Raw genomic sequence first — 21,439 nt, forward strand, 5'->3', positions numbered from 1 at the left:
TTCTGTTGGTCATATTTTCTCAGACCTCTACTGTTAAATGGACCTAAAATACAGATTTTCTTTCATGTGGTTCTGCGTTAATTCTTCTGCACAGAGAAATGTGGAGTTAAGTTTGTTTTGCAGTTCAGATCAGAGTAGTGTGCTGACTGTTGTAGTAAATAATACTTCTTTGAGTCATAACAGATCCTGGTATAAATCTGTAACTGCTGCTGTAAACTCTCTCTGTGTGACAAACTAGTCCCGCAGGAATGTGAGAGTTCGCGCTAAACTTCGCCTTCTCCGGCAGAAACATTTCCCCCAGGATCCGAGGCGTGTTTTCTCCGTGTTTAGCCGCAGTTAAACGTGCAGGCAGCGGGGCGTTTTCCGTGTTGTAACATTATCTTTGGCTTGAGAGCATGAAATCAGTCCAACAATAGAAAGCAGCGGAGCCGAGGAGCGAGAGGGGGGGGGGGGGGAGGGGGGCGGTGAGGGGGGGGGAAGAGGAGGAGGAGGAGGAGGAGGAGGAGGCGGGGGGAGCAGCTTCCTCACAGCGGAAGGAGACGACGGATCTCCCGCAGGACAATGTAGAGAGACACCGACCGAGAGTTGATCCGACGCAGTTAGCAAGAAGCCAGCAGCCAGCAGCCGGGATGGAAGTGGGGATAATTTAACACACATTAGAGCTTCTATCGCAGCCGGAGTTTCGTATCTAACCGTCAGAAGCGGCCGCAGGCAGCGATGGGAAACCCGCGCTGAGCAGCGAGCGGCGGCAGGGCCAGAAACGGGCGGAAGATGGGTGTCGTGCTGCGGAGCCTGTTGTTGTGTAGTTTTTGTTTTCTCATACGAGGTGAGTTTCTGCTAAAAAATCCGCCCTTTTCGCTTTGTTTTCCGTGCTCGTGTGGTGTGTAGTTGTGTCAACGTGTTGTTACCAGTTGATTAAAAATCCGGTTTTAAAGGTGAATGTTTGCGGCGGTGTTCGGGCCTGATTTCTCCTGAGCGAAGCTAACGTTAGCCAGCACAGCTATGCGTGCTGATCTCCTGTGTGCAGCAGGAGCAGGATGAAACCACAAATAGTCTTAATGTTAAGCCAACTTAGCTGGAAAAATATCCAAACCAGACTCTCTACATCCACAGTCCACATCTCCAGAGTGGATTCAGTATTTTAGCAGAGTTCGCAGCGACTGTTCGCTCGCTAACTTCGGGTTTTGTAACTTAAAACAGGCTGAAAGCTCAGATTGAGGGAACAGCAGCGGCAGTTAGCACAACAAATGCTATCATCAGCCTGCAGCTCACTAACCTTTAGCTGGTTAAAGCTAAAACATCTTCATTATCGATCTTTAAACCACAATCAGCCTCTAATGAATCCATAAATCTGTGCAGGAGCTGGACCGCAGCTGGTGTCTGACATGTTGTGCTGTTATGCTAACAGGTCATTTCTCCACAGGATCGATATTATCTATCAATTCATTGAACCAGGAGTCGTTGAACTCACTTTATTGAACAGTTCTGATGCTGCAGTTTACATTTATATCACTAAATAAACCACATGCAAGCTGAGAAAGTCATAAACTGTGATAAAGATGCAATAATATCTTTACATGTACAGGAAATATCAAAGAGTTGCAACAATCAGCTGATTAATCGATTAGTTGATCGATAGAAAATGATTTTAAAGCAAAAATGCTCAAAATTTTGCTGGTTGCAACTTCTCAAACGTGAGGATTTCTGTTTTTCATACATGTTGATCTGCAGCGATCAGTCTATTAAATTTATTTTAATGATCAATTAATCATTTGAAGTCATTTTTTAAAGAACAAAAATGTCCAAATTCTCTGATTCCAGCTTTTTAAATGTGAATATTTTCTGGTTTATTTGATGTTCTGTGACAGTAAACAAAAACAAAAACAAACAGTGATCGATTAATCCAGCAAATAATCAACAGATTAATCAATAACGCTCATTAGTTTCAGCTCTACGTAGTAAATTGAAGATGTTGATCAGACAGAAGGAGACGTCTGAAGACGTCACTTTGTGAAAATGATAACAGACGTTTTCACTGTTTTCTGACTTTTTATTGATAAATTGATAAATATTGATCGTTAGTTGTGACTGTAAGACGTTTAATCAGAGAGATGAACTGAAATCTCAGGTGGAAAATAAACTGCAGATAGAAATGAAAACAGTTATAATATCTGGGTTATGTTAAACTATTTACATGCTTGTTTATGAAGTTTTTGTTTAAAAGCGATGAAACGATCATTTAAAAGCTTTTATCTGCCGTTTGATCCTTTTTGACTTTTTAAATCTTTGTTATTTCAGTTGACGGACAGAAAACTGACGAAGCGTTAATGTTTTAAAGTCATATTTCAATCTGATCTATCAAACATTACTTTCATCTTATTATAGTTTCAGTTGATTTGTTGGACAAACTGATTGATTGATAATTAAACTAATTGTTCGTTGCAGCTCTGCTTGATTAGATATGAAGTTGAGGGTTGATAGATGATGATGATGATCAGTTAGTTTAGTTTGTACAGAGATGATAATGATGAACGTTCAGTCTCAGCAGCTTTAGCTTTTAGTTCCTTCATATGTGAAATAGTTCAGTGATGTAACGTCTGGATATTTAAACATAATCAAAGCTTTTGATGAGGATCCTTTCAGTAACGATGAAGACATTTTATAGCAGAAAAACTCACCAACTTTATTTCTTAATTTCAACAAGTTAATAATCTTTCCTGCTGTTCTTTCTCAAACGTCTCTTCGTCTCTTCGTCTCTTTGTCCTGCAGTTTCTTGTAACTCATCAGTTTATTTGAAGGTTGTAACACTGTTTGAATCTGACGGTTGAACCTCAATATTCCCTGAATGACTTCAGGAGCTTTAATTGATCTCCGTGTTTACAGACGCAACGTTTCGTCCAAACAGCTGCGACTAACCGTCATATTCATGACTGATCAGTTTGTTGTTTAGTCTATAAAATGTAAAAACACAAACACTCATTCATGTTTCCAAGAGGAGATGATTGACGAGTCACTCGTTCATGACTGAGATCTTTACACTGAAACCACAAATCATCAATATCGTTTCCTGATAATCACTTAATCAATGAGTGAACCAACCATTAGTCAGTTCATTGATTAGTCATTGATTATTTTGAGTTAATTTTTTTTAAAAGAAAAAAGATCAAAATTCAGCTTCTTAAATATGAATATTTTCTAGTTTTATAGACAAAACAATGAAATGAATTGAAGATATAAACATGCAGATTAATCAATAACAGTAATTATTTTTATTACAGATTAATCTGACAGTTATGTTCTCCGTTCATTGATTGTTCAACCAACAATCCAAAACAAAGACATTCAGTTTATGAAGATTTAAAACACAGAAAACCTGCCAGTAATGTCTAATACAGTGATTATTACACATTAATCTAATATTAGATACTATATGAAGTGATAATATAATATAATATAATATAATATAATATAATATAATATATAATGTTACTGTATGTCTGTGGTGTCCGTCGGAGGTTTCCAGCAGTCTGACTGAGAGGTTTTCATGTTGTCATGTAGTAAATATTTGGAGAAGGAAGTTTCCTCTGAGCGCAGTGAAAACACGCCGGCAGCCGGAGCCGCGGGGGCTCACGGTGACCTCGCCGCCGGTCCGACGGCGTGTAGCGCCGGATGTGTCGGGTTGTCCCCCCGGCTGCTCCTCGCCAACCCGTCAGTCTTCCTCTTCAAGACGTTCAATAACTTCCTCCCCAGCTGGGTTCCACCAACTAATCTGATTATTGATTCATCATTTCAATCAGTTTCTAAACACTAATGTCAGGATGTTGACAGAAGGACTCAAACAGGAGGATTTACTGTTTTTCTTTGATAGTTCTGACAGTAAATTGAATATTTGAAGGTTTTTGACAGAACAAGCAGATTGAAGACGTCACTGTGGCCTCTGAGTGACGGAGACATAATAATATATATATATATATATATAAATAATATAATATAATAGTTCGGTTCAGTCTTAGATTCAGATTTAAAAGATTTTCTTTTCACAAAAGTTCAACTGAAATGATTTGAACCACAGAGAAGATCTGCAGTAACGAGTCGATTAATCTTCATTTGATTTAGTTTAAAACCCAAAAATACTGATGTGAAACAAAGAAAAGCAGAAAATCTTCATATTTAAGAACATTTGGTGTTTTTTATCAGAGTTGATGAATTGTCTCAGCTTCAGCTCTTCATGTCCTCAAAGTTCCACGCTGAAGAAGCCCTGTGATTTGGTTGAAAGCTCCAGAACAAGCTCAGTGTAAACGGTGTGTGTGTGTGTGTGTGTTTTCCAGGCGTGCCGCTGCTGCTGTATGCGAACCGGCGGGACCTGCGGCTGGTGGATGCGGCCCACGAGAAGGCCAACGCCACGGTGGTGGTGGGGGGGCTGGAGGACGCGGCCGCGGTGGACTACGTCTACTCCCAGGGCCTCATCTACTGGAGCGACGTGAGCGAGGAGGCCATCAAACGCACCGTCTTCAACCAGTCGGGGGCCAGCGCCGTCCAGATCGTGGTCCCGGGCCTGGCCTCCCCGGACGGACTGGCCTGCGATTGGTTAGGGAGTAAACTTTACTGGACGGACTCGGAGACCAATCGGATCGAGGTGGCGGAGCTGGACGGCTCTTTGAGGAAAGTTCTGTTCTGGCAGGAGCTGGACCAGCCGAGAGCCATCGCTCTGGATCCAGGACGAGGGTGAGTGTTGTGTCACATGATGGAGAGAGAACGAGCTGATAGGACAGACGTTACAGGCCGATCGATGACATCATCGATCTCTACGGGTGAAAGGTTGTTTTGTGTAAAACTGTGAAAACCGAGTCAAAGCGTGTCGAAGGCGGATGGATGGAAGAAGGTCGTCTGATGAGTAACGAGCGTTTAAAACACCGACAACAACATGACATCATATCTGGTTAATATATCGACTGACGTTCATCAGTTGGGTGCGTTTGCGGGCGGCGATTGTGACCGACGCTGCTGCAGGATCCAGCTGTGGCGCCGACACTGATCTGAGATCCGTCTGCGTTTGTTTCTTCTCTGGTTCGCTAACGCTAATGCTAACGCTAACCAGCAGCTCTAACTGGCTGAAGCATCTGGTCCTGTGTTTTATCCTCAGTCATTTATAATAATAATAATAATTTATAGTAATTTATCCTCAGGAAGCTGATATCATCCAATATATTCATCAGAGATATTATTGACTTTTCATAATAAACAATAAAATGCTTTATAGATAAAAATAATAAACACAGTAAAACAGAAATGTATCAATAGAAATAAGAAAACTGTTCAATAGTTTCACTGATAAGTGTTCAATTCAAACCTTCATGAAAACAACCAGCCAATCATATTGCTTCATGATGGAACGTGCAGCCAGTCACGTAACAGGCGTGTTGTTGCGACACGACAACAGGAAGAGAAAATGAAGAAAATGTTGTTGTTAAAAATGAATAAACTGTAACACTTTTATCTTAATATTTAAAATAACAGGAAGTGAAAGTCAGTTTTCTAAAAGTGATGATGAATCAATGTTCACTGTCTGGAAAAAACTTTAAGATGTTTTAGTTTGTGTGAAACCCCAAAATATTCACTAATATAAAACAAATAAAAACAGCAAATCCCTCACGTTAGGTCGTTCAATGCATTAATAAATGTAGTAAATGATCTTTTCTAATATAATAATAGTAATAACTTTATTTATAAAGAGCTTTACAGTAAAAACAAAACAATATAAAGTAAATAAAATCTAAAACATGACAGTTAAACAAATTAGCATCAGTTAAGAAAATAAAGTAAAAAAGAGTTTTCAGCAGTTTGTGTTTGTTCAGAGAGCAGCAGGAAGTCTTGATGCTGGTCTGTGTGGTTTTATAAACCTCTCTGAACACAGAGGAGCAGACTCACCTGAACGCTCTACGAGGCCTCGACTGGCTGAACAATGAGAGGAGGAGGAGGAGGAGGAGGAGGGGGGTGTGTTTCTGCTGCTTTGTCTGCAGCTCGTCCTGGATCAGATCAGACTGGGTTGCAGGGCGGCTGAGCTGCTGCCGTCCGCCGAACAACAGCGTCAGTGTTGTGAGGACGAAGAGCAGCGAGCCGCTCGCTGTCGGCAGCTCAGGAATGTCTTCTATCGGCTGGAGATCGACAGAGAGAGAGACATAGACACACAGGGGGAGAGAGAGAGAGAGAGAGAGACATAGACACACAGAGAGAGAGAGAGAGAGAGAGAGAGAGAGAGAGAGAGAGAGAGAGAGAGAGAGACACACAGGGAGATCGACAGAGAGAGAGACATAGACACACAGGGAGAGAGAGAGAGAGAGAGAGAGACATAGAGACATATAGATACATAGAGAGAGAGAGAGAGAGAGAGAGAGAGAGAGAGAGAGATACACACACACACAGAGAGAGAGAGACATAGACACAGAGAGAGAGAGGGAGAGAGAGAGAGAGAGACATAGACACACAGGGAGAGAGAGACATAGACAGACAGAGAGAGAGACATAGACAGACAGAGAGAGAGACATAGATAGAGAGAGAGAGACATGGACAGACAGAGAGAGAGAGAGAGAGACATAGATAGAGAGACATAGATATAGACAGACAGAGAGAGAGTCTGTACTGTTGATAACACTGAGCTCAGCAGCAGCAGGATTCACACTGATAGTCTGCAGATTCTTGATTAATCCATTTGTCTATAAAAAGTAATAATAATAAAATAATGACAAACGCTCGTTAGTCTCTGGGTGACGATGTGTTTACAAACATCGTTATTGAATTATTCTGTATCCTCTAGAGCTGCGACCGTTAGTCCATCGACTGGAAACAGATCCAATCTCACAGGTTCTTCTTTATTATTGTGTTGATGTTAAACACAAACAGATGTTACACAACAAGTAAAGAGATGCAACAGTTATTTCCATTATTAATTCATCTGTTGATTCATCTCTCTACTAGTCGTTTGTATCTAAAGTTTATTTTCCACCTGTGATGTAAAAAGTTGTTCATTCCAGACCTGAAATCTGCACATATAATAATCACAAGCATTTTAAAACTGCAACTAATGATTCATAGTTTCTCAATTTATCAATTTGTCTATAAAATATCAGAAAATAGTGAAAAAGTGTCTGTTATCATTTTTATCAAACTCTCAGTGAACTCGTCCAAAACCTTTACTACCATGCATGTCTGTAGGGCTGCAACTAATGATTAGTTTCATTATTGATCGATCCGTCAATTATTTTCTCGATGTTTCCCAAAGTCCTTAAATGTCTTGTTTTGTTCTCAAAGAAACCAGAATCAGAGGATTTTATCTGTTTAAAAAATGACTCAAAACGATTAATTGATTATCAAAATAGTTGGCGATTCGTTCAATAGTTGACATCTAACAGATCAATCGACTAATCGTCGGTGTAAAACAGAGCAGCCGACAGCACTGTAGTCAGAATATCTCTCACCTCTCTTCCTGTCCTTCATCAGCATGTTTCCTCCTCTTCGTGTTTGCAGTCAGGCTCCACAGAGGCGTTTGGATTAGGATGTAAATCCATTAGGACTCAGATAAAAGAGGCCTGTAATGTATTCATTAGTTTTATTTAAATTTGGGGCTGTCGCTCTCCCTCTCTCTGTCTGTCTTTCTCTTTCTCTCCTGGGTTTCTATTCATGGAAACTCTTCCCTCCTCGGCGTTTGATCCACCTCACTATCAGAGATTAAAGTCACACCGTTTGCTGATACACGAGGCTGATATCGGTCCTGATAGTTGGAGTGAAGTCGCTGTGAGACTTTGCTTCGTTTTTAAACCAGGTCTTTGACAGATGGAGTCTGGACTACGACCGGACATTTTAACTGTAAACTGACCTTTGTTTTGTCTTGTTTGCAAGAAACAAACCGGAACTGAAGGACAACAATAAGTGTGGTTCCATCCACCTGTTTTTATTCACATTTTCAGTTTTGACATTAAAAAACCTCAAAGAGAAGAAGACAAAAGTCAAATATCTGTAAAAAGTGTTGATTAGTTGCAGCTCTACACTTGTGGTGTACCCCAGGGTTCTGTCCTGGGTCCTTTTTAGTTTTCCTTATATATGCTCTTTAACTCTATTTGTTGGATAACTAATAATAATTTCCTTCTTCGTCCTTTTGTCCCAGCGGACACACACAACGTTTCCATCCAACTTCTTCCACATTTTCAATTTATACATAAAAAAAACTGAGTGAAAACAGACAATGACATATATGTGAAACGTGTTTCCTGTTGTCTGAGGTGTAACAGCAGCTGTGTGCAAACAGACTGAGTGAATAAACGATGAATCATGTGACTTAAACGCCACTGAAGAGCTGAAAACATCAGATCTGTGTGGAGCGATGATGAGGAGACTGTAACCTTCCTCACGTCGATACATGAAACTAACAGAAACGTCATATTTCCATCATGTTTTCCATCGTTTGAGCTTTTAATGACGTCGCGTCGTCTTCTTCTTCTGCGACGGTTTAATGGCGCCGACTGTTTATCTGCTGATATTCACACAACAGCAGCGGATCCAAACTGAGCTGCAAACTTTACCAACAGAACTGAACCAAACTTCAGGTACAAAAGACCCAAAATGAGTTTGTGGTGCGTTTAGACTCTCTGCTCTCACACTGTTGGCAGCACGAAGTGACGCGTTGAACAAAACTGTGATCACAGTGTTGTACAAATAACTACACCAGCTTCTGATTTAATCACTCACCGCCCTGCTCTGTGTGTGTGTGTGTGTGTGTGTGTGTCTCATTAGCATGACTGCTACACAAACTGAGGCTCCGTCGTTGATGCATAAAATGCGTTTCATACATTCCTGTTTTCTGTTGTTTTGTTTGGTTGCGTGCGTTTTACAAAGGCTCTTTGTTGCCGTGGCAGCTGTTTTGTTTTTCCAGCAGTGTCTCTGCCAGAGGAAGGTACTGCAGTATGGGGCTTTTTTTTCTATCTTTAGCCTATTCAAGAGTGCGGTCTTTCAATTTGAGAGCATGATTTATTGATTTCACGTTCAGATTTTGTAGTTCTTGCTCTCACACTCAGACGGCTCCTGCTTGCTCTTACATCAGCTCTTCTTCTGCTATATTGTTGTTTGTGCAGCTTTGCTCTCTGATTGCAACAACACTCAAAATCCCTCAACCAATAGAAGGCCAGGTGTACTGCTGACCAATGAAATGATTCCTGCCTCCTTGCGGGTGCGTTCGCTTTACTTCTTAAAGCGTCCCGTACGGGTGGTTACTCCTTAACATCCCCTCCTGCCTTCCAGGCCTTTATTAAATATACTTCTCTTGCTTTCTTTCATGACTTTTGGAATAAAAAGACAAATAATATATATACTAGCACCTGTTCTTCTTACTATAATAGTCACATATCATAGTAGCTGTAAAGCGCACCGGCCTCCCGTCGTGTTAGAGGAGAAAAGGACGTCACCTTCATCACTCAGGAGCAGGTAAAAATAAAGAAGACATGCATGTTGAGTCTGTCCTTTACTGTCCAGCTGTGAGATGTGGACAAAAGTATGTGGACAGGTGAACATGGCTGTAGAGATAGAGTTGACAGAAAGTTAATTGGAGATTATTTTGATGATCTGTTAAATGTTTTCAAGGAAAAATGCCAGAAATTCCTCTCAGATGTGGAGATTAGCAGCTTCTAACCATCCAGACCAGTTTTCTACCAGCAGCAGGTGACGGCTGAGCAGTGACGCAGCTGTGTTGTTTTGGTTGTTTGGACCTGTAGGAGCTAAAATATGTTGTTATTTCTGTTTATATATTGACGTGGGCGTCACGTATTGCGTCACTTACGTTGCTTGACACATGGTGTGGTTTCCTATTATTTAACCTCTTCACTCAGGTGATTGCGGGAGTTTTTGGACAAAGGGAGTTGGTAGAGCTCTGATATTTTCTGTTGACCGTCACCATTGTTACTATTATCACCATCGTGACCATTGTTACTATTATCACCATCGTGACCATTGTTACTATTATCACCGTCGTCTGTTCATCACTTTATTTTCACAGTCAGGTTGCATTTTTTTTGTATATTTTTTGTGCAACAGCGGCTTGTCAGACTCTTTCATTTTTCTTAATTTTTTCAATAAAACATCAGTAAAACGTCGTCTGGACGTGGGGATGGTGTTTTATGGACGTGTCACATACAGGAGCCCACTAAGTCTCTTTGAAATGGCTCCGAGTGACTTTCCTGACTTGTTCAAGTCAATGATCCGCTTCTTCAGATCTGCGCTGAGCTCCTTTTTAGACTTTCCCATTGTAGCATTTTATGGCTGCGTCTAATGAGCGTATCAAACGAGCCCCGTTTAAACGGGCTCGGGGAAGTCACCAGCTGTAATCAATCATTATCACGCAGGACGTTAAAGATTGACAGAACGTCTACGTCACCAGAATGGATCCTCAGATGTGTTTCAATCAGTCCATCACAGAAAACTGAGAGTTGTAGAAATGATCAGAAACTCCAGGCAGCCGTGACGTACATGTTCTTTAAAAGCAGCAGATGTGACGGTGTGGTTTGTTCACACTGTCACACATAAACACAGAAACTCTTTTATTTGTTGTGTTTTCTGAACAATAATGAAAAGTCTAAAAAAAAAAAAAAAAAAAAAAAGGGAGAAAACAGTGTTTGAGCAGTTAATGTTTGCTGTGTGTGTTTATGAATCTTCTACATCGTGTTAATCTTCGTTTCTGTGTAAACAGAACCTGCGACGCCGTCAGTCGGTTTCGTCCGCTGACGGTTCCAATAAAGTTTATTCAAACAAGACAAGAAACAGAGGAAGGCAGCGTTACTTTATGAACAGGAAGTAAGAAGAAACAACAATCTGAGGTTTCAGTTCACAGCGTCTGTTAGAAATCTGACCTCAGAACAACCTCGTCCACATGACAGATTATTGATTGATCAGCTGATTAATCCGACATCGTGACCTTATGGTTGAAGGATTAACAATCTGCGGCTAAAACTATTTGTTATTGATTTTCTTGATTAATTGTTATAAAATAGTGATAAAAAGTGTTTTCTACTGACTTGTTGTCATATGTCCAAGAAAAACAGCAAATCAATAATGTTATTGGCCTGAATATACAAGACAATATAATACAAACAACTTTATTGATCCCACTGGGGGGATACACACAACACAATAACAAACAAACAAACAAATACAACCCATAAACAAGATCGATCAATAAGCTTGATAAACACAATAAAAAGTTCAGACAACACAGTATTTTATTCTGGAGTTTTTCAAAAATTTACTGAAATGATTAATCGATTATCAGAATAGTTTCAGATTAATTGACTAATCTAGAGCTGCAATGATTAGTTGATCAATCAATGAAGTTTTGATAGTTGAATATCATCATTTGAGTCATTTTTTTAAAGCAAAAATGCCTAAATTTTGCTGGTTGCAGCCTCTCAAATGTGATGATTTGATGCTTTTCTTTATCATTTTTTACTATTTATTGACGTATCAGGATGTATTGATTATGACAGTAAGCTCTGGTACAGTCTGGTTCACATGGACACACATGGAGTTGTAATGAGAGTAAAGCTTAAAAGGATCTCCAGATAAACACAATCAATCCTCAAAAAGTGCCACTAATAGGCTTTTAACAGTATTGATATTGTAATTATTGCTTTGTTATTGATAAGAGCAGCTGTTGGTTTGTAGGATTTGTTTGTTCAGTCGCTCTGTAGTCGGGTTTCAGTGCTGCACAGTCTTTGAGGAAAACTGGTTCTCCAAAATCCACGATGGAACGCAGAGCTGGACTCGGTTCAACTGGGATGATTAATGCATCAGGTACCAAACACAATGCAGCTCTTGTGGTGAGGGGACGGTTGTTGTGTGCACGGCATTTCTCTGCTGCCTGGCCTCCACCGACGCTGTTCAGACCCGACACACACACAAAACTCACTAATCACACCTGCAGCGTGTCGAGCTGGTCGTATTTTTCATTCTCAGGTGGTATTGGTGGTCGTTTCTCGCTCCGTGCAGGTCGGATGCAGCCAGCAGCTCGTTCGGTAGTTTGCTAGTTTTGCTTTGTTTGCAGTGAAACCCAACCAGCTGCTGTGTTTTAAAGGCTGTTGGCGTTTTCTGCTCCTGGGCGAGCTATCAGTTAAGGCTTTTGTCTTGGACTGAAAGGGATTACGTGGAGAGGCCCAGCAGCTCTGTTTATGGGTCATTTTTAGAGGCCGAGACGATACGACGCCCTTTTTCAGTTAATAGATCAACAGTTAAAGGCTGTAAAATGTTCCCCAAAACCTAAATATATCCAAGACTGTGTGAATACGATCAGAACATCCAGCTAATAAATGGACTTCATTAATTAACTTTTAGTCTCAACCTTAAAGCCAACACGGACAGATCTGACTGAAAGCTCCAGAACAGCCACTAAATGGTCCGTGTTGTGAGATTTTTAATCATAATGTCAACGTAAACCAGCAAAAATTCACACTTGTGACACTGAAAGACGTAAACAACAAATCAGAATATTAATTGGCAGCTGTTTTGATAATCGATTCATCTTTTTTAAAGCAAATGTGTCAAATATTTGTAGTTTTTAGCGACTGTTGACGTCATCGTAGACCAAAGAAGACGTTTAGTGACGTCGCCATAAACTCTTTATATTAATTATAACAAATGTTTTTCACTATTTTCTGCCATTTTATGAACAAATGCACTTATTGATTAATGGAGAACACAGTCAGCTGACTAATTGATACACAAGACTCATGTTTTTACCTTTAAGACGTAACGTCATGTCTGTGATATGAAGTTTCATTCATTGATTGATTAATGGATAGATAGAATATTAATGGGCAACTATATTGATAATAACTTGTTTGCTGCTTTTCTCTGTTTTATATTTTATAAACTGAGTGTCTTTGGGTTTTGGGTCGTCGGTCGGATCAACATCTTTAAGACGTCACCTTGGAACATTTTTCACCATTTTCACAAAAAGGTTTATCGTAAAAAAACGCTTTTGATGTTTTTTTTTAAGCAAAAATGCACAAAACTTGCTGGTTGCAGCTTCTTTAATGTGATGATCAGAAGATTTTCTGTGTTGTTTATGTCAGTAAACTAACAAAACAAAAACATTTGAAGACGTCACCGTGAGCTTTAAGACATTTTTCACCATTTTCTTCCGTTTTATAGACAAAACTATTAATTGATTAATTGAGAAATGAGTGTTTAGTCGCAGCTGTTGGTCTGTTCCTGCATATTTCTTTCAATCTGTGTGTGTCCCTGTTATGTGCGTGGTTAGAAATATGAGTTGTATCACGACAAAGAGGCCCTGTTACACAACTGTGAGTGGACAGCAGCTCTCAGATGGAGAGGCCTCGTCATTACATCAGACAGATTTTTAAAAGCCGTGTAATTGGACTCATTAAAGAGCCCGTTTGGACAGCAGCAGCTCTCTCTCTCTCTCTTTCACTCCTTCCTGCCTCTGACTTGCTCTCGACCTCTGCAACACACAACACACAAGACTTTCCCCACAAAGACAAAGAGCGTCTCAGTCTGCCGGGGCAGTTTTACCAACTTCATGTCCAGAAGTTCACACTATAATCCTGCTTTCTGTTTCCTACAAGCTGCTTCTGTCTCTGACTGAAGGATGCTCCACTCTGACCAAAGATTTCTGGACCGCTTTTAGTCTTCTATCATGAGAAAAAGACAACAAAATCCACAGATATTGAATTATGCATGTAGTATTTCATTCAGAACATCTGCTGCCTCTGGATGAAGCAGCTGCTCGTTATCAGAGGTAAAAATCCACTAAACACAACTTCCTGTTTCAGAACTACTAAAGACATAAATCTCACCTGTGTGTCGCTTCTTATCCACATTAATGATAAAGTGCAGCTGAGAGACTTGTCATCATTATATGTGACATTTTACTTTCAAAGCAACTTATTACGACTTTATTCTCTAAATATTATTATTATTTCTCTCCTGACTGGATCCTGCTGGTGTTTTATCAGCTCTCACACGTCTGCTAAAACAAATGTTAATCGTAAATTTTCTCAAAATGTTACTTTTGAAAAACAACTTTTCTTTCCTTGACATGTTACAACTTTTTCCTCTAAATTTTACGTATATTTTCCTTAAAATTTTACAACTTTATTTTTGAATTGTAACTGACATTACGACTGACAGTATTTTATGACTAAATTCTTGAAAGTGCGAAATAATAACTTTTTCAAAAATATTCTTAAATATTCTTAAAATATTTCAACTTTTTTGTCTTAATAATTCTCAAACTTTGTTTTTTCCTGAAATATTGATTTTTTTTCTTGTAATATTACGACTTTTAAAGTGAAAATCTTGTGTCAGTTCTGGTCATGACAGCAGCCTTTACTGGATCTGGATCTGGATCTGGGTCTGGGTCTGGATCTGGTTGTTTGTGCTGCTGGAGGGTTCGTCTGTCTTCCCCGTGTCCCCCCCCCCCGATGGGGGTCAGTGATGGTGGTGTGGGTGGATGGGGGGAGGACAGAGGGGCCGTCCAGCTGTGATGGTAATTAAGGCAAACAAAGAGGAGAATTAGCTGCACAGCGGTGACCCCTGACCTCCCACAGACCCCTCCCCCCTCCCCCCAACACACACACACACACACACACACACACACACACACACACACACACACACACACACACACACACACACACACACTCCAGAGCAGTGAAAACAGTTCAGTGTTTGTTTTCTAAGTTAATGCAGTTTAACAGTTTATAACTTGAACACACTAATGTAAGTTTATTGAAAACACACGACTGTCTTGTCTTCATCTTGGTGGTATTTTATTTATTTATTTATTTATTTATTTATTTATTATTTCCTTATAAATCAATCATGTGACTTATAGATTACAAGAAATAACAAGTCTGCTAACCATCATCATGGTACTGCGAGCGGATGCATAAATGTAAATATAAAACCTCCATCACAACCAGCTTGTGAGAATACAGTTCATCACTAATTATTCTCTATAATTAAAATAAAAACCTGTTGTCACATGATCAAAGCACTGAACGCTGAAACTGAGACTCAGCGTGAGACTCTCGACCCGACTGAATCTACACTGAAACTATCAGTCATACAAGAATAATGTTGAAGATGAACAGAAAGTTATTTTTTCTTTTTGCTAAACTGATGAATTGACTGAGATGAGTTTTATATCATAACATTAAAGAGCTTTAAGAGCATCCTTAATGTTACCTTTAAGGTCTCCACTCACGTAGTTTCCTGATTCGACCCGTTTTGTCTCCAGAACTAAAATAAAAGACTCTTTGTGTGGTTTTGCTCGCAGCCAATCACAGCAAGCGTTCTTCAGTTTCTTCTGACGTGTGATTGGTCGACTACCACAGCAGCTACAACCCCAGCAGTCTGTGGTGGTGAAGTCGAGCTCAGTGTCTTTGACGGAGTTATGGAATGAAGTTCTCTACTGGTACCAGTACCGGTACTGGTAGCAGCACAATAATAATAATAATAATAATAATAATAATAATAATAATAATAATAATAATAATAATATATTATGTTCCATCTTTATATTCATTAAAGAATGAAACATAACTTCATAGATATTCACCTGATAATTGTTTGTTGATAACATTTAATTATATAAAGTATTATTAACTCGTCCGTCAGCCAGCAGCAGCGTTTGCTCTGTTGTTGGTTGCCTGGCAACAGCAGCAGCAAATGTGCATCCTCCACTTGAGTCCGGACTCCCTCCGTCACTCCTCCATCATCCCTCCGTCATCCCTCCGTCACTCCTCCATCATCCCTCCGTCACCCCTCCGTCACCCCTCCGTCACCCCTCCATCATCCCTCCGTCACCCCTCCGTCACCCCTCCTTCACCCCTCCATCATCCCTCTGTCACCCCTCCGTCATCCCTCCTCCATCCCTCCGTCACCCCTCCGTCACCCCTCCTCCATCCCTCCGTCACCCCTCCCTCATCCCTCCGTCACTCCTCCTTCATCCCTCCTCCATCCCTCCGTCACTCCTCCTTCACTCCTCCATCATCCCTCCGTCACTCCTCCATCATCCCTCCGTCACTCCTCCTTCATCCCTCCTTCATGTTCACTTCAGTGTTTAAATCAAATATTTTATTATTATTTGTGTTTAAACCTGCTAATGTTAATTTCTTATGACAGTGGAGATAAAAACTCTTCTAATGAAGCTAATAAACAGTTTATTAATATAAACACACATATATATAACATTAAAAACATACAGCAATGATTAGTGGATTCATTGATTAATCCATTGAAAGAAATTAATTGGCAGCTGATAATTGATTATTTGTTTCACATGACAGAAACCATGTTGATTGATTGATTGATTGATTGATTGATTGATTGATTGATTTCCTGCTGCTCAGCTGATGGTTTGATGGACTCTCTGTCTGCTCTCAGGTACATGTACTGGACCGACTGGGGCGAGGTCCCAAAGATCGAGCGGGCGGGGATGGACGGGACCAATCGCTCCATGATCATCGATAAAGAGATCTACTGGCCCAACGGGCTGACGCTGGACTACAGCCAGCAGAAACTGTACTGGGCCGACGCCAAACACAACTTCATCCACCGCTGCAACCTGGACGGATCCTCCAGGTACGTAGGAGGAGGAGGAGGAGGAGGAGGAGGAGGAGGAGGAGGAGGAGGAGGAGGAGGAGGAGGAGGAGGAGGAGGAGGAAGACTACAGTCCTCTCAGTAACACGCTGAGGAAGTGAAGCTAACAGGCTTTTCTTTTTGAGAGATAATTTGTTTATAATATTGACGAGCTTGTTTCGAGTCGTCTGATGAAGAACTTCAACAGAAAATGAATCTGATCACTGATTTAATGCTTTTCCTCATTATTTCAAGTAGAAATATTAAGAACTTTCAGGTTTTGGCTTCTTAAATTCGATGATTTTATGCTTCACTTTGTCAGATGTGACATCTGAGGATGTGACTATTTTCCAACCTTTTACAGCCCAAATGATGAATCGATTATTGGAAAAAATAATCGTCATCATACGTCCACTAACGCTGTTTTTACCGCTGACGCGTTTTCAGACTGTTATACGTGTCTGATGACGTCATGGAAAAGAACCTTTCAGAGAAATAAAAGGTTTCTCTTTACCTTTTGTTATTGTGTCACCAAGTCTCGCTCGAGCAGAAGTCTCGTTCTGAAATCTCGCGAGAGTTGAGTTGTTCTCTAAATATTCAGCCATGAAGGAGTTGAAGAAAGGCATGCTGGGAGCTTAGAGTTATCTAAAAGTCACGGCTGAATATTTAGCAGATGAGCGGCTGAGTGTGAGGAGTGACGTGTGTGTGTGTGTGTGTGAGGAGGAGTGTGAGCGGGGTGAGGAAGGTGAGGAGTGACGTGTGTGTGTCAGAGCGGGGTGAGGAGGGTGAGGAGTGTGAGGAGTGACGTGTGTGTGTGTGTGTGTGTGAGGAGGGTGAGGAGTGTGAGGAGTGACGTGTGTGTGTGTGTTTTTCAGGCAGGTGGTGGTGAAAGGAGAGCTGCCTCACCCCTTCGCCCTCACGCTGTACGAGGACACGCTGTTCTGGACCGACTGGAACACTCACTCCATCCACTCCTGCAGGAAGCAGACGGGGACGGAGCAGCGCGTCGTCCACTCAGACATCTTCTCCCCGATGGACATCCACGTCTTCAGCCCCAAGAGGCAGCCGCCACGTGAGTGTGACTCCTCCGCACGACTTGTTGTGGTTTTAGCTTTTATTTCGATATTCATGATCTATAAATTTGACAATTTAACGCCAGAAATCATCAACATTCACCCGCATGTTGAGTTTAAGCTCCAGCAGGAGTTCAGACATTCACGTCCTCAAATGTCTCGTTTTGTCCACAACACAAAGATCTTCAGTTTTACTGAAAATATTCACATCTAAGAAGCTGCAATCTTTTTGCATGTTTCCTGATATAATCTGTACTTTTCTGCCACTGAGGACAGTCGCAGCTGCTCAGACCTGATGGTTTAAAGCTTTTCTGTGACAGTAAACTGAAGCGTTTATCTCTCTGAACTCGTGAACGTTCAGCTACTGAAACCTTCCCAAACATCACTGGGTCAAAGGTCACGCAACAACATCAGAGAAGCAGGAACATCTGTCTGACTGCTGCAGCAGAAATAAAACCATTAAAGACTCTTAACGAGGGTTTTTCCACTCTGGAATTATGTTTATTGTTCATTTTGATCTCATGTTATTTATTTATGACTTGACTTGTGAGCACAAGTGTGACAGATGATCGTTAAAGCTGATGGACTGTATTGATTAAACGGATCCATGTCGTCTTCTCACAGACTGAAGGCCTTTACACACTGGACGCCATTTTTTTTTTCGTGCGATTAATTCACACGTCGATATATTTTTTTTTTTTAACTGTTGTTTGTATCACGAGGACTTTCACACACAACATGAAGATTACGAGGTGAAAAAGGACCCAAGTCAACCTCTGTCGTTGCCGGGGAAACCACTGTAAATGTACAGACTACAGCGTGTCAGTTAATAAATGCTAAAAAGTCACGTCTGTCTGTTTCACACAGTAAATAAAAGCATCGACCAATCACAGAGCGTAATCTGCACAGACAGCTGTTTCTTGTGACGGCCTGCGTGCGGCGTTGAGTATCCTGCTGCGTGTGTTTATGAACTTATTGATCGTATCTGTATTGATTGATCAGCTGCAGGTAGGTTCACTCACTGTGAACATGAATCAATACACTGATGGATCACGTATCATAAGCATCATCACCATGTGTTTATACATACAAACACTGGATTTCTTCCCGTGGAGCCGACATGCAAACTAGCTGCTTCTAAGGACACGAGACGCTGAACGCAGGTCGGAGATCATCATCATCATCATCATCATCATCACTGGAGGATGATGTCAACATGATGATGATCTTGTCCTTCTTCTCCTCACTCGACAAAATAAAGAGGAGAGCGTCATATCCGCTCAGTCCGACCTGCGACCGGCGTCTCGTGTCCACAGAAGCTTACTCTGTGTTTCTGTCACTAGTGCGTATCGTTGCCATGGTGACTGGTTTTGTGTGTGTGTGTGTGTAAAGGCCTTAAAGAGAATGAAAACAGTCTTCATTTATCTACAGATGAACTTGTCTATTGTCCAACGATGTTCAACGCGTTGATGTTAACCAAATTATATAAAGACACCACAATGTATATCCTCACATCGTCTGCTAAGAAACACCTGGACGATGTGAGGATGTGACAGGAAATGTGTGTAACTCGCTGGACGTTTTTCTTCTCTTGTTAAATACGATGTTGTCACACAAAGCTCACGCATGATGGTGACTGAACACTTGAACCAGAGAGAAGCTTCTCCTGAGTCACATGATGTATAAACTCACTGAAAGTCCAGGTGCGTCTTTGTGTTGGTTTTTTTAGAGGTTTTTTTAACCTTCAGTTGACCTTCGTTTCCTGTTTGTGTCCCGCAGTGAACAGTCCGTGTTCTCTGAAGAACGGAGGATGTTCTCACCTCTGTCTCATCTCCCCGCTGGAGCCCTACTATCAGTGCGCCTGTCCCACCGGAGTCCAGCTGCTGGAGGACGGCAAGACCTGCAGAGAGGGTGAGGACCGCCGTCATCATCATCATCATCATCATCACACTACACATCCCTCCAGATGTTCTTATCTAATATCTAACAGCTGCTTCTTCTTCTCAAATTAAACCCAGACATGGAATACGTAACCATGGTAACTGTACACACCAAAGATGGCCACAGCTGGAGCATCAAGATGCTTCGAAAACAAAAAATTAAAATAATTAAAGAAAAAAAACTTTTTTTTTTTGTGACTAAAACTGATTTATATTTTCATCAAAACACTAAAACTAATAAATGTTTTTCATGAAAGTTAAATTAAATCAGCTGCAGTTTGGAATCACATTAAGATTTGCATCCATATTCAGTGACGTGTATCTGCAGCCTCTGATTCTGCTGCTGCTGACACACAAACAGAAGAATCAGAAGAAATAAAAGTCTGTTAAAAGTGGAATTAAGGAAACTCTGTTATTATTATTATTATTATTATTATTATTATTATTATTATTATTATTATTATCTGCAGTTTGGCTTCACAGACTCGTTGGAGTGGAAACAGAGAAGCATCCAAATATTTCCTGAACTGAGTCAGTGAGAGACGGAAAGAAGAAGAAGAAGGTCGTCTGGTGTAACCGTTTACTGAGAAACATCCAGACCGGATCCATTAAAGGATCCGTTAAAGGATCCATTAAAGGATCCGTTAAAGGATCCGTTAACGTTCCTGCAGGAAGAGAAACTGTTTTTTCTCAAATTTTTAAAAATTCTGATAACGTTCTCGCTTCACTTTTCTTGATCATCATCATCCTCCGTCATCGTCACTCAGAGCAGCTTTTAAAGGCGGTGTTGGGTTGACCTGTAGTTGCCATAGCAACCCCCCTCCATCATTGGGCAGACTGTTTTGAATGGCAGGCCCGGATGTTTCCCTCCCGCCTCTTTTTATGTACTTTTTTTGGGGGGGGGGCGGAGGGATGAAGGCGGGGAGGCTTTTGTGAAAGGCGGGATCACATGCTCCCCCCTGCGGACAACGTCTCCTTTCACTGTTTCTTTTCTTCTGGCTTCTTTAAATCAGAGTGAATCTGCTGAAACGTCGCTGCAGACGAACAGCGTCAGGAAACGAGAGAAGAATCTTTTATTTTGAAACTTTACGGATGACGTCAGGTTGTCGCTTCTAACAGCTGCACTGATCATCACAGATAACCAGCCGGACTGCAGCGCCTCATTTTACAGCTCCTCTAATTTTATACTCATTTCCTGGAAGTTTTCTGAGTAATTAGCAGATATTTAACGGCTCATTTTTAGGACATTTAGTACAAATTATAAGAGAAAAGTTTGGGTTCATTCTGACGCTTTAACGAACAGAAGATGTTTAGTTCTGTGCTGTGTGTTAATTGTCGGGACGCCGTTTGGTCCTCAGGTGCGACTCAGATGCTGCTGTTGGCCCGGCGGACCGACCTGCGTCGCATCTCTCTGGACACGCCGGACTTCACGGACATCATCCTGCAGGTGGACGACATCCGGCACGCCATCGCCATCGACTACGACCCGGTGGAGGGCTACATCTACTGGACGGACGACGACGTCAAGGCCATCCGCCGCTCCCTGCCGGACGGCAGCGACGCCCAGTTCGTGGTCACGTCTCAGGTGAACCACCCGGACGGCATCGCGGTCGACTGGATCGCACGGAACCTTTACTGGACCGACACCGGGACAGACCGCATCGAGGTGACCCGGCTCAACGGGACCATGCGCAAGATCCTGATCTCTGAAGACCTGGACGAGCCCAGAGCCATCGTCCTGGATCCGGTGGCCGGGTGAGCCACAGATGATTGATTGATTGATTA

The 21,439-nt window shown here is 41.4% G+C and overlaps 1 protein-coding gene across 2 annotated transcripts in view; it reads left to right on the forward strand.

Annotated features, from left to right (window-relative positions):
* The first annotated feature begins 516 nt into the window (after nt 1-516).
* lrp6 (low density lipoprotein receptor-related protein 6) overlaps nt 517-21,439 on the forward strand; it is a 53,557-nt gene continuing 32,634 nt past the window's right edge. For both annotated transcript variants that reach the window (XM_042403043.1, XM_042403044.1), the window contains exons 1-6: nt 517-826; nt 4,329-4,725; nt 16,447-16,644; nt 17,517-17,713; nt 19,494-19,625; nt 21,013-21,409. In XM_042403043.1, coding sequence (XP_042258977.1) covers nt 772-826; nt 4,329-4,725; nt 16,447-16,644; nt 17,517-17,713; nt 19,494-19,625; nt 21,013-21,409 — 1,376 coding nt within the window. In that variant the 5' untranslated portion in view covers nt 517-771. The remainder of the gene's footprint in view (nt 827-4,328; nt 4,726-16,446; nt 16,645-17,516; nt 17,714-19,493; nt 19,626-21,012; nt 21,410-21,439) is intronic.

This window comes from Thunnus maccoyii, chromosome 23 (assembly GCF_910596095.1).
Source record: "Thunnus maccoyii chromosome 23, fThuMac1.1, whole genome shotgun sequence".
Lineage (NCBI taxonomy): Eukaryota > Metazoa > Chordata > Actinopteri > Scombriformes > Scombridae > Thunnus > Thunnus maccoyii.